A 13,187-nucleotide genomic window follows, 5' to 3' on the forward strand; every position below is an offset into this window, starting at 1 on the left:
CGGAGGGAATTGTGTGGGGTCTATGAGGTGATTTCTGGTTTGGTGGGGGAATGTATTAACCTGTAGAGCTCGGAGGAATCGGTCCTGCTCTCTAGGTAATGACTTGTGTGGGGGTGCATATGTTCTGCGGGTTAGCTTGTAGTGTTTTGTGTTGTCTTGGTACGAGACTAGAGGGTGCATGCGCTCGGGTTCAGATTCCTCGGCGTCGGCTCGGTGGGTCAGATCTCGAGCCACGTGGTTGGCGACCTCGTTGCCAGGAATGCCTTGATGAGCTGGCGCCCAGATGATCATTACTGATCTCGTTGGCGGCTTTTGATTGGTAATCCGGAGCGTAGTGGCATGAATTGTGCCGCTAGCAAAGCTGCGGCACGCCTGTTGAGAGTCGGTGACTATGACTTCAACCTCTGTTTGGGAGAGCGCGAGGGCAATGGCCGCTTCCTCGGCTTGAAGGGGATTGTTTCGTGTGAGCGAAATGCTGCTCCGATGTTCTTTGTTGACGACTACGGTGGCTGTTGTGGCTGTGCGTCTGGAGTAAGAAGCCGCGTCAGTGTAGGCTGTAGAGGGTAGAGTCCCGTATCGCTTGTGTATAGCCAGGGCGCGGGCCTCCCTTCGCTCTGCGTGGTGCACTGGGTGCATTTTGCGAGGTAGAGGACGTACGGTGATGTTGCTCCGGATGGCATGGGGTAAGCTCGCAGTCTGAGGCGGCGGATGGCTCAGAGGGGCAGAGAGCCCCAGGCGTAAGAGAATGGACCTCCCTGCTTCCGTAACCACCAGCCTTGTTCGCTGACTGGATAAATGTGCCTCGATCAGCTCCTGGGCCGTGTTGTGCACACCTAGTCGTAGTAGGCGTTCTGTGGACGTACTGATTGGCAGGCCGATCGCCTGCTTATATGCCTTTTTGATCATTGTGTCGATTTTATTGAGTTCCGTTGCCTTGAGTAGTGCGTATGGAATAGCGTAAGTCATTCGAGACACGACGAAGGCTTGGACAAGCCGAAGCGTGTCCGCCTCCCCCATGCCTCTTGTCTTGGTTGTTATTCGCCGGATCATGTGCGTAACTTGCGCTGTTATATTCTTAAGCTTTTGAATTATTATTGTATTGGTGCGATCCGACTGGAAAACCATTCCCAATATCTTTACGCTCTGAGAGGGAACAATGGTGTGTCCCTCCAGTTGTATGTTGATAGTGGGCGAGTCGGATGTGTGCTTCTTTCGCGGTGAGACCAGGAGTAGCTCCGACTTTTGGGGGGCGCAGCTGAGCCCGCATGACTTAGCATAGTGGCTCACCACGTCTGCAGCTTCCTGCAAGCGGTTCTCCATTTCCCCGATGGACCCTGTGGACGAGCAGATGGTAATGTCGTCGGCATATAGGCCATGCCGGATCCCTGGGATGTTATCGAGGAGCGGCGATAGGCCTATTAGGGGGATATTGAAAAGGAGGAAGGGGTTCGTGGCTTTGTCCCCGACCTTTAGGATGGCTTTTCTATCTGAGAGGAAACCTCTAATATAGGAGTACGTCCTGGCCCCACAGCCCAGCCCGTTTAGCCTCTGTACGATTGCTGTATGCTTGACGTTGTCGAACGCCCCTCTAAGATCTAAGGCGAGGATAGCCGTGGGGGAGTTGCGTGTCGCTGGTACAATCACTTCCTCTTTCAGCTGAAGTAGGATGTCTTGAGTTGAGAGATGTGGACGGAATCTTATCATCGTTGTTGGAAGCTTCCCGAGTACTCCAGGAATGGTTTTAGCCGGTTGAGAACGATGTGCTCTAGGAGCTTTTCTACACACGAAGTGAGGGAGATCGGTCGTAGGTTCTCAATGGCTGGTGGCTTCCCAGGCTTCGGTATCAGACGAACCTCGGCTATTTTCCTGTCCTCGGGAAGGTTACCTTTCCTCCATACTTCGTTAAGATGAGCGGTAAGCTCTAGTAGCGAGGGGCTGTCAAGATTTACAAGTGCCTTATTGGTAATTTGGTCCATTCCCGGGGCTGTGTGGCATCTCAAGCCCATTATCGCCGCTGTTACTTCATGTAGACGAATGTCCCCATCTAGGAGCTCGTTAGGGGTGCCGGTGTAGGGTGGCAGAGGCTCCAATGGCTGTGTGGGGAAGTACGGGGCCTTGAGAGTCAAAAGGAGGTCCACCTCATTTCCAGGAAATTGGGGAATTACTCGGGCCATATTGTGGTAGGATTCCGTTTTGCTGCTGGCCGGGTTGATTAAATACCTCAATAACATCCACGTCTTGGAAGTACTCAGTCTTCCTCTCAAGCTGTCGCAGAGGGATAGCCAATTCTCTCGGCATAGCGTGGCAGCGTATTCCGCAGCCTCTTGTGTGAATAGTGCGATTCGCCTCTTGAGCTTGCGATTTAATCTTTTCCTTTTCCAACGCTTCAACAGGCTACGCCGGGCTGCCCACATGTTGAGCGAGCGAGCGTCGATGCTCGGAGTAGTGGTGGATGTTTCAAGCGTTTTGGTGTGCGCCTTCACATCCTGGTGAAGCTGAGTGATCCAGTCCTTAATTGACTGAAGCTGTTGGCTCTGTTCGTTTACAGCTCTTTCTTCTCTTATCACCCGCAGCTTGGTCTAATCCGTGAGGCGAGAAGTGCCTATCCTGGCTTTGTATTCGAGCCCATGGAGAGTGGTGGCTAGCAGTGCGTGGTCGCTGCCTAGGTACTCCTCCAGATTGGTCCAGCAAGCTTGGGAGATACTTCTGGTGAGGGTTAAGTCGGGGTTTGTTTCGCTATGAACACTTGTGCTGAGTCTCGTGCTATTCCTTGGATCGTTGACGAGTGTGAGATCCATGTCCTCAATAACTTTGTGAAGCATGTTTCCCTGGGGTTGGTGTACGTATAACCCCAGAGAGGGTGGGCTGCATTAAAGTCGCCTACTATTAGAAGCGGATGGTTGCCTGCTGCGTGCGTGGCTTGCTCGAAAACCAGTTTGAGGACCGATGGCACGCTTTTCGGCCGACAGTAGACCTTCAGAACAAACATGGGACCCTTCTTCTTTGTTGCCTGTGGGTTAATTTCGAGCAAAACGGCAAGCGGGTCGGATGGCTGGAGATGGTGTTGAACGGCCACTAGCTTCTTACTGACCAGGGTGTGAAGGCTGTCGCCTGTATCGGTGCCATACGTGACGTATCCGGGTAGGCGGACGTGTGTGTTCGTTTCTTGCAGTGCAATGATTTCAGGTGGTCTTGTTCATGTAGCGATGTATTGTATCAGTGATCCATACTTGTTCTTGTAACCACGGCAATTCCACTGCCACACCGTGGTTTCGCCTGGGGAGCCACCGCGCTTACTGCATATATGTTGAGGAGTCATCTTGGTTATCAAGGGGTGGTGATGCGTGCACAAGATGGGGTTCTGGGGAGCCCAGAGAATCTGGCAATTCTGGTAGGGTCTGATGAGCTGTTTTCTTGGGGCGCCGGCTTTGACGAGCTTCCAGTGCTAGTATGCGTTCCTCTAATCTCATAATGCGGTCCGCCAACTGAGTGTTAGAGTGTTGTTGTTGAGTTGCTAATTGTTGTTGTGCCGCTGACTTCTTATTGCTGTGAGTTGTTGCTGCATAGTAGCTTGTAGGGATGTCTGAAGGCTCTGAATTGCCTTTGCTACTACCTCTTCTACTTTATGGAGAGTGGCATATTGGACGGGTATGACTCCTTGCGGTGCAGGGGGCTGTGCGGTTGCTCGTTGCTGTGTCGGATTTGAAGTGACTGTGTGAGCGGGCTGCTCTTCCCGTTTCCGCTTCTCCGGGGTGGGGTTGAAGTGTTTTGTGTAGGGGTAGTGCTATTTCTTCCAAGCAATTCATCTTTAAGTGCTACGAATTCTGCGTGTACGCTAGTGATTTCTGATTTGAGTTTTGCGTTTTCTTCAGTGAGACGCCTTATCTGGGCGTGTGCCTGTGCCAGCTCTGTGTCAACAGGGGGGGGGGGGGGGGCGAGCTTTGGGAGAAACCACCTGTGCCCAGCTCACCTGTTGTATGACCTGCGCTGCTCGCTTGCTTCCCCTCCTGCCGCTTGCGGAACCACCACGGCTCGAGCTCCTGCCATGGGATGGCGTCTGTCGTTGCGATGAGGTCCTGCGCCTGGAACCGGAACCGGAACGCGGCCTGGAATTGCGCCTCCCGTGGACAGCTCAGCGTCGTTTCGGGGACCGCGACTTGCGGGATTCTGAGTGCTCGCCACGTGGCCTTGGAAACGAGGAGCCTGCTCTCAGGGCCTGCTGCGGTTTCCGGCGGTTGACGGGAGGCAGGAACCTGTTGCGGCAGGTTTACGCTGCCGTCGGGTGGCACGAGGGTGGCACTCGTGCTGCTCCGTTGGTAGCGAAGTGCCGCACTCTCTGCACTTGGGTATGGTGGGGGGCTGCGGTCAGACGTCCTCTCTCTGGCCTGTCTCGTTGCAGGCTCGGCAATGTGGCACGGTTCTCTTGTAGAGGTAGCACCGCTGAAGAAGGCCGGAAAATTCGATGCAATGTGGCAGTGTTTTCCCCAGGAATGTGATCACCATGGTGGTTGTGTTTCCCAGTCTTCTACATGTTAGCGCCTCGTATCGGGGAGATTCAATGCGTTTAAGTAATATTTCGGGCGTGGTGTCATGATCGATGTTGTATATTACCCCTTTGCAAGAGTTATCGGGGGAAATTCCGTATGATGCAATATCATATGTTGTTGCATCAATTGTAATTTTTTGCATCTTGCTTAGCGCTGATGCCGTAGCTTCTGAGGCAGTGCTCAGGACAAGGATGTTTTGGTCTTCGTCGATGCGTATTTTGAATCCGATGGAGCCGATTTGTAGCTTTGCCTCATTTGTGATGGCGTCTACTAACTTCCCTGGGCTCACCTTGTTGAGCTGGAGGCCGTTCCGTGGACGAACCGCCAACTTGCAATCATCGGCAGGAAGGGGGAGTTGTCGGGGATTGCGCATCGCCGGTCGTCTTTGGCGGAGAACGGGCTTCGGGGGTGTTCGGGAAAGTTGGGACATGGTGAAGCGTGTCTGCAGCCGACGGCGACGGACACGACTGGTAACATTGATCCAAGGCTCATTGTCTTCTTCGTTCTACTCAGCGGCCGGAAGAAGTCCTTGGGATTCGCGAATTTCCATGTCTTCTTCCTCCAGGGTCCGGTGGACGATTGGTGGGCTTTGTCGGCGTTGAAATTGAGCAGCGCGTTGCCATCTGCAGCGGTGCGGCAGCCGAAGCCTTTGCCAGGCCTCGCCACTAGCGAAGTGGGTTTAGCGGGGCGACCCCGCTTCGAAACTTGATGTGGCCGTAAAATGCAAAATATTGCATTTACATCCTCAAGTTTGGTGTTGACGTGCTCTGGCTGACTTCAGGCACATGGTCATTACGTAGAATCTGGATGCGGAGGTGATTTCGCCGAAAATGTAGCTTCTGTGCAAAGCAGATGTGGAGCCCATCCGACCGGTCTCCACGCTTTTAAATACTCTTAAATTACTTTTAAATAGTTGCTCAGTTAAATTCATGGGGCAGTAATAGAGAACCGTAATGAGTTGCATTTTTGAAAGAAGTAATTGCAATGGCGATGGGTTACGTTTCTTTGTAACATGTACAAGCCTGTCACATACATACTCTTAAGCAGTCATACATATACATGAACACATACACGATTGCTTAAGCTCCCCATCATCTGCAGGGTTCTACCACACAACCGGTGTTCGACACTTCACGCAAATGCACGTTTTTTAAACGAAGCTTTCTTTGGCTCTTCCTTCGACTTTCCCACTATTGCTGCTGGTGTTGTGAGCTGCTGTGGACTGCTGTGGCTGATGCTGTGACGCACACCGCCTCGGGGTGTGGTTCAGAGCGTGTATATAGATTACAGGCGTGAGTACGAGAGGAATGGACGCCACTGCGAAACATGAGAAACATTTTTGAGGTAATTTTCAACTGCAATGTGGTCGTCGATAGAACTAATGGTACTGTAAATTATGCAACCGTCCGCAAAAAGACGGATGGAAGAAGATATTTTAGTAGGCAGGTCGTTGACGTATACCTAAAATAGTAAGGGTCCTAAAACGTTGCCTTGTGGAACACCGGAAGTGACAAAGCAATGGGGTGAATACAAATTGTTAATAACATTATCTGCTGGCGAAGTGACAAAAATTCTGTAACCAAGAGAGTGCTAGCGAATCTGGCCGAAGTGAAGATAATTTCGAGATTAGACGATAATGAGAGACATGGTCAAAGGGTTTTGAGTAATCGAGGAAAATACAATAGAATTCTTTGTTGTTATTCATGCTAAAATGTTGGTCGGTTGTAAGTTCAAATAAATGTTAATCGCATGAAGGCCCTTTCCTGACGCCATGTTGGGTAGTAAAAATAAAATTGTTAGACTCAAGGTGGCTGTAGACATGAGAAGCGATGATGTGTTCAAGTAATTTACAAGAAACGGAAGTTAAGGAGGTAGGCTGGTAGTTATCAGGCGAATTTCTATCTCCCGCCTTAAATACAGGCATTACTTTATCAATTTTCCATTGAGAAGGAAGGAGACCGGATGATAATGATTCTCGGAATATGTGAAATATTTTTTGGCTGGAAATGGAGACTGTTTTTAGTATGTTGGAGCTAATGTTATAAATACCGGCAGAAGTAGATAATTTAAGGTTCGTATTTAAAAGAGAAATACCTTCGATGGTAGTGTGAATAGGTTTCATGAAAGTGTAGTCGGGATCAGGGATAAGGGGTACAGTGGACTGATCCTCCGTCGCAAATACTGATTAAAAGAATTTGTTAAAAGCGACAGGGAAGTCGTGGTCAGCTAGAAGTATATTGTTGGCTCCATGAAGGGAAATGCAAGTTGAGCCATTGTCCGGTGAAATTGTTTTCCAAAACCTCCTTGGGTCCTACTTCAGGAGTGAGGGTAAATCATGGTCGTAATATTTATTTTTGCCCGCAGATGTAGCAGAGCAGTAACTTTTTACAGAGTTCTTGTACTCAACCCAAGCTGTCGTAACTATCTTTATAGTTACATTTATTGTAGTACCGTATTTTCTTGGATGTAAAGCTGGCCTTTTCAAGTGGTATGTAAAGAGGTATTTGTGGTAATTTATGATCACTGAATTCATCGAGGATGAGTACTTGTCCGACTGTATCAGGAGCAGAGTTAAGAATTAGGTCTAAGAAATCCTGACCACCAGTTGGTTTGTTAATGACCTGAAATATATTAAAATCTAAAGCTAAGTTATTGAAGTCCATACATTTACGACAGGGAGAAAACAGGGAAGACCAATTAATTTTGGGATAATTAACATCTCCAAAAATGTACATGTAATCAGAAGCTGGAGGTAGGTTTGAAATTATGGCATTGCTAGAGGTCGTGGATTTGATCCCAATCGCGGTAACTGCATTTCGACGGAGGCGAAACAGAAAACGCACGTGCACTTAAATTTCGGGACACGTGGAAGAACATCACGGTGTCAACATTAATCCGTAGTCCGCCACTACGGCTTGCCTCATAATCGGCGTCAAATTTTGGCACGTACCGCCCCATAATCCAATTCAAGTTTAATGTTTCTGTCATGATGCGACGTGCCATGAGAGAAAACGGGAACTCTTTAGCCTCTTAGATGTTATAAAATATGGCGCACAACGCCTCAAGGAAACACCTCTCCCTGTGTGTCCTGTGTACTACGCAGACAAACAGCAGTGTTGAACGCAAGATAACGTGTGACATCAACTCACCACTCTCGTGTTCGACTAAACGTTGAAGAAGTTGAACTTTAGCTGTCAACATAAGCGCTGATTATCGTCAATATAAGCATCCAGCACGGAAGGCTTCGCTTACATGGATTCCCACAGTGCGTGGGATCTGCATAATTTATTACACTTTCACTCTCCTAACCCTAATCATTAAAAATCATTTTTGCATCCGTGGTCATGGCTTCACAGTTTGGGCGCACCAACTATCTGCTTATTAGCTCTGGCAATTTATATCAATGCCGATGCGTAGGAACATGCTATGGAAAAATGAAGAAAATGCAAATAAAAGTCGACGAGAAGATAACTGGACAACAGTGGGAGCCAAAACCACAACCTCCGCATTACGCGTACGTTTCGCCACCCATTTTGCTAGAGTAGTAGCTATGATTCTGACCATTATCTCCACTATGTGTGTGTGCCAGAGCTAGCCCAAGGAATGTAAACCAGAGCTGCTTAGGGTGATTTCAACCACTTATTATTTGTGATATGCTTTTTTTGGCTTCATTAACTTTTAGCGTTATATCGTCTAGATTAAGAAATATATATCCCATAAGTTTCCCTCCTGCTATCGTTCATTCATACAAACAGTCTCATATCTGCCAACCTTGATGCCAATAGGTAGCTTAAGAGGTTTATTAGCAACGTGACCCCTCTCTCAAGCTCATGTGTTAGGTGACACCATCGGTCAAAAATAGATGTTCCAATTCCGGCCGTCATGGCTTTGAGTAGCGCTGGCTAATGGTCCTAGGGCTACATCTGGTACGCATAAATGCCCAAGATAATGTGGAGGTTGTGGCCTTGGTCTTAAACGACAGCAAGTTATCGTTTCGCTCACTTTACTTTCCTTTATCGTCATTGTTTTATAGATTTCAATTTGAACAGAGCTATGTTCTAATAGGCCTTCTTTGGCTTCATTGTCCCTTGGGTTTGTACCCTCCTGCATAAAAAAAAAATCCGCAGTTCGGTTTCCCTTCTTCGCTCGTGCATAACAGTTGGAAGAGATTAAAGGGCTTGCGATGACAAATTAGAGTAACCAGAATAGGATTTGGTTGTTTTATATTAGAGGGTGTAGATATAATTATTACTTTCACCTAGGTGACGCAGGCTACTATGATGAGAACGGCCGCCTGTACATCGTCGAGCGGCTGAAACAGCTGATAAAGTGCATGGACAACCAGGTCGTCCCCGCAGAGTTGGAAGAACTGCTACTCCGTCAGCATGCGGAAGAAATCGCCGAGGTTTCCGTGGTGGGCCTTCCGCACTCTGACTATGGCGAGGCACCTGCGGCTGCCATTGTCCCCTCGGAAGTGGGCAGCAGGCACGACCTGCTGACTCTCGCCGAAAGGATCAAGGCCACTGTTGCCAGTGAGTTGTTTTTGACGAAAAACGATGCCCTCGTTGATTTGTGCAGATCAGTCCCAACAATGACAAGCAAGGAGCTATAGGGAGCCCTTAGAACATTAGTCTGCAAAATATCTGAATATGAGGGAGTGCAGTAAAGAATCATAACTGACTTAACAGCAAATTTATCGATTCATATTCGGCTGCATGGTATTATCTATTCCCAATTTATTGTATGTTGGCGATGCAAATTTCCCCATCGTAGAAATATGTCTGCTAACAATGCTATAATTAAGAATTTTACTCTGCGCCTTCGTTTCTGAGTTCTGATAATTTCAAGAAATGTAATCATCATACTGCGCATGCTATTCCACATTCTAGTTAGAAAGAAGAATATTTGAAGTTAAAGGTGCTTAAAGAAAGACTTACTAAGCAGCCAACGCAGCCTTACTGGTGAGCTCTTTCTTCATCATCACGAGCGAGTGCAGTCCTCCGCAATCGCGCACGTCCTATTAAATATTTAAAGCCCGCTTTCCTTCCCTTTTCTCTCCACTTTTGCACAGCTGCTGCTGCTGCTGCTGCTGCTGCTGCCGCCACAGCCACCGCCGTCTTTGTGGTCGTCGTGTTGCACGCCGCGAGGGGGGGGGAGGGGAGTTGAGAATTTGTATGTAGCGTATGGCAGGGATGCGGGACAGGCTTCTTTGAGCTCTATCCAGCGACAACCTCATGGGCATCGCCACACTGCCCTCTAGAGTTTCGTAGTCATTGTCACAAGGTTCTCTGTAACTCCCTGGCCATTGACCTGTGCCCTCTGGACTGCGGCGGTAATTAAGCATTAGTCGCCCGCAAAAATGTTGCAGAAGCTGTAGCGCTTACATTTCAAATACGTGCAACAACCCAGAACAGATAAAGAGTGGTAGAAAGAGGAGACAGAGAATATGCAAAGGCAATGCAATGATGAAACGGGTTAATAATAGCCACTTGTTGCTCCTGGCAGTTTCCAGACATGGAATGATCGCGCGGTAGGGAAATGACGACCTCAGAAAGCATGCTTCGTTTTGTGTCTGTTATATAAAAGAAACCCTACTAGTAGACAATGCGACAGTTCCGGACAAACTAAAAGATTTGAGTCAAGGTATGAATGACCTGTTTCAGTTATTTTAAAAAATAAATACATTGCAAGTTTGCAGATGCAGACAACTGACGCAGGGTGTGCCCATACAAAGCTCCTCTATAGCACTTCAGCACCAAGAAAAGAACACCCAATTGGCTCTCCAGCAAACAAACACTTAGCCACAATGCAATGTAGATTTGTTCCAAAATGAGAACATTTTTTCGCATGCTACGAAGAATGGTGTACAATGTCTCTAGCAAAGGCATCTCGCTGTGTGTTTGTGTTCTATTTGGACAAACACATGCGGTATGCTCAAAATAAAAATTAACACCAAATAACGACTGTCGTGAGCCGTTCCCATCCCGCGCAAATATTTTCAATGAAGGCAAGCTGGACAGAAATCTTCGGTTCAATTGATTGCTACATTGTGTGGGACCCGCATGTTTTTTTTTTTTTTTTTTGACCTGCCCTTGAATTCTTGGCGGGTTGTCGATCCAACGTTTTCTGGCACTCGGTTCAGGTTTTCGTTTCTTCTTTCGGTTAAGGTCCAGCTCCAGAGCGAAAATGTTTATGATTCTAACTGGTTAAGAGCCCCCAGTATTCGTTAAGGCGGGTTCCAACATGCTTGCCAGCTCTCAAGTTGACGAGGCTGGAACAGACGGGGTAAGGGGTAGGGGCTCGCGGCAGCAGCCAACCCTTTCATTGCTAAGAGCCGCTAGTCTTGAAGTGCAGTAAAATTTCTCAAGCTTTATTGTGCTATCAACACGGCTAGCAATAGAATAAAGATGCAGTAAAGGTCAGAGTCTGCAGTAAACTAAATCCATAACAAAAATTTACCCACCCCTATGCTTATAACAATGCAACAGAAGACAAAATAGAAGGATGTGCAACATGATGTGCAACCACCTGTCTGCAAAAAGGGGAACTTTGGTTAATTGCCTGGTGCTCAGTCGGAATGATGTAAACGTCAGGACATTTACCCGCCTTGTGCGGTTCAAGTCGGTAGTCGGGATTCAAATGTCGGAACTATGCCACTAAATTCAGGATGATTGGCATCGCTATTTTAAACGTGTACAATGGACACTCGTGTGCCTCCAGTTGGTAGTCTGAATGCGCGATACATTCAGAGAAAGTTCGTTAGGTGTTCTGCATAACAGCCACAAACAGCTTTTGTGTGCACGGGCCTTACTCTCTTTAAATATAACAAAAAAGTCATGCTCCCTACAACGTAACGTATGGGCATGCTTGGAAATGTGCACTCAGGGGCTTCGTTGCTCCATTCGGCACAAGCCCTCAGCACAAACTTAATCCCTTCCTTAGACACTGAAAACCCTACTGAGCGAAGACGGTTGTCTCACTTCATTTTGTTTTGTTCGATAGCTGCAGATTCCACAATCATGCTATAAGAGGAATTCAAAACGATCACTGAATGCAACAATCCCCATGGCTTAGTGCGAGGCCTCATCACGAAATCATACAAATCAAGGAACAATGGATACGTGGTACGATTGATGAGCGCGATAGTGCAAATGTGAAAGATGAATCATCTTTCACGAAGCTTTGGACGACAAGATTGATAGGGGACACAAATTGAGGATGGCGCTGCTCGTTCTGCAGTGTTAAAGAACATTGTGCTTTAACCATGGGGAATGATTTCCAAGGTAAGCGGAGCACTGTTGCACAGCTATTCGCTTTATTAAAGATGATACGCTCGAGAACGCCTAATTGTTGCACTTAGAACACATAGGTGGTCATGACGTAATATGGCTTACGTAGAAGCTATGTTAACCATTGTCCTTTGACAGAAGCTTCTCAGGACAATGTCAAGGTGTGCAAAGGAGTGCTTCCGAGAGAAAGCCTTGAACAAAGTAAGCAATTAATGCACCCGTCTGACTAAGGACGTGAATTTTTACGGCTATTTACTTCGCAGAATTTCTATTTTCGAGCAGAATTTCTTCGAAAATCTGCTCATTCACAAAAGCTGCAACGAGCTATCCTGCTTCATACTTGACGAATTACACATAAATAAATGTAGAGGGTTTCCTGAGTGGGAATTCTGTTTGTTTGTGCGCTAAAGAAACATTATTCCTTGAAACGTATATCAAATTGTCAAACCTCTCATTTGCAGTTGTTTTTGATTATTGCATTTGCACACGCGTCTATTGTACACATGACATTATTGCGCTTACTTGTATATATGTAAGTACGTTTCGGTAAGATGTCGTGGAAGAAACGCTCGCGAGTAGAGCTTGTTCCGTCTCCACCGGATTTTCTGTCGTGCTGTGTTTGCTTTTTGCGCAGAATAATTGCTTTGGTATGTGCCAACTAGGCCCTCAGCAAGTCCTTTTATCGCCTCTGTTTTGCTGTAAGAGATGATTAGCACTGGCTAGAATTGTGCCCTTTCATGGCAGATGTTCTCTTACCCAGCAGTCTTTAAGTAATTGCTCGCTTTGTTCTACTACCTTGCAGGTAACCTTGCTGTGCACAAGCACCTGTATGGGGGTGTTTATTTTGTGGACTCATTTCCAAAGACGGAGACGGCAAAAGTCAACAGACCAGCGCTGGCTCGCTCTCTACTGAGAAGCTAGCCCGTTCTTCCACGAATAAAATTTTCTGTGGCTCAAATTTTGCGCATGTTCCTGTACTAAAACGGTAGGTGTTCAAATGCGCTTCATGTTAAAATTCCAAAGTGAGTCAATTGAAATCATTATAAACACGGGTAAATGATTCGCTTTGAATGATTTGCTTTCCCCGAAAAGTTTAGGCAAATTTTCAAATTTTGACACCACGCCACCCTTAGAGTGTGAACTGTTACACGCGGCACCTTAGCTCGGGCCAGTGTTTGATACGAATTGGTAGTTCTTGGAACAATGAACGCTCATGGTTAACAGCGTGGCTTCAATATGAGCTGTGTCATTCTAATTCATGGTCCCATGATGACCTTACGTTAACAGCGCGGCGCAAATATGGGCTGTGACATTCTGATAGAGATCCAATGCTGACTCGTATTACACATGC

The 13,187-nt window shown here is 47.3% G+C and overlaps 1 protein-coding gene across 1 annotated transcript in view; it reads left to right on the forward strand.

Moving 5' to 3' along the window:
- The window catches only part of LOC140212829 (uncharacterized), a 59,060-nt gene extending 46,266 nt beyond the window's left edge, over positions 1–12,794 (forward strand). The window contains exons 7-8 of the mRNA XM_072287673.1: positions 8,810–9,079; positions 12,639–12,794. Coding sequence (XP_072143774.1) covers positions 8,810–9,079; positions 12,639–12,757 — 389 coding nt within the window. The 3' untranslated portion in view covers positions 12,758–12,794. The remainder of the gene's footprint in view (positions 1–8,809; positions 9,080–12,638) is intronic.
- The last annotated feature ends 393 nt before the right edge of the window (positions 12,795–13,187 follow it).

Source organism: Dermacentor andersoni, chromosome 4 (genome assembly GCF_023375885.2).
Source record: "Dermacentor andersoni chromosome 4, qqDerAnde1_hic_scaffold, whole genome shotgun sequence".
In the NCBI taxonomy this organism is placed as follows: domain Eukaryota; kingdom Metazoa; phylum Arthropoda; class Arachnida; order Ixodida; family Ixodidae; genus Dermacentor; species Dermacentor andersoni.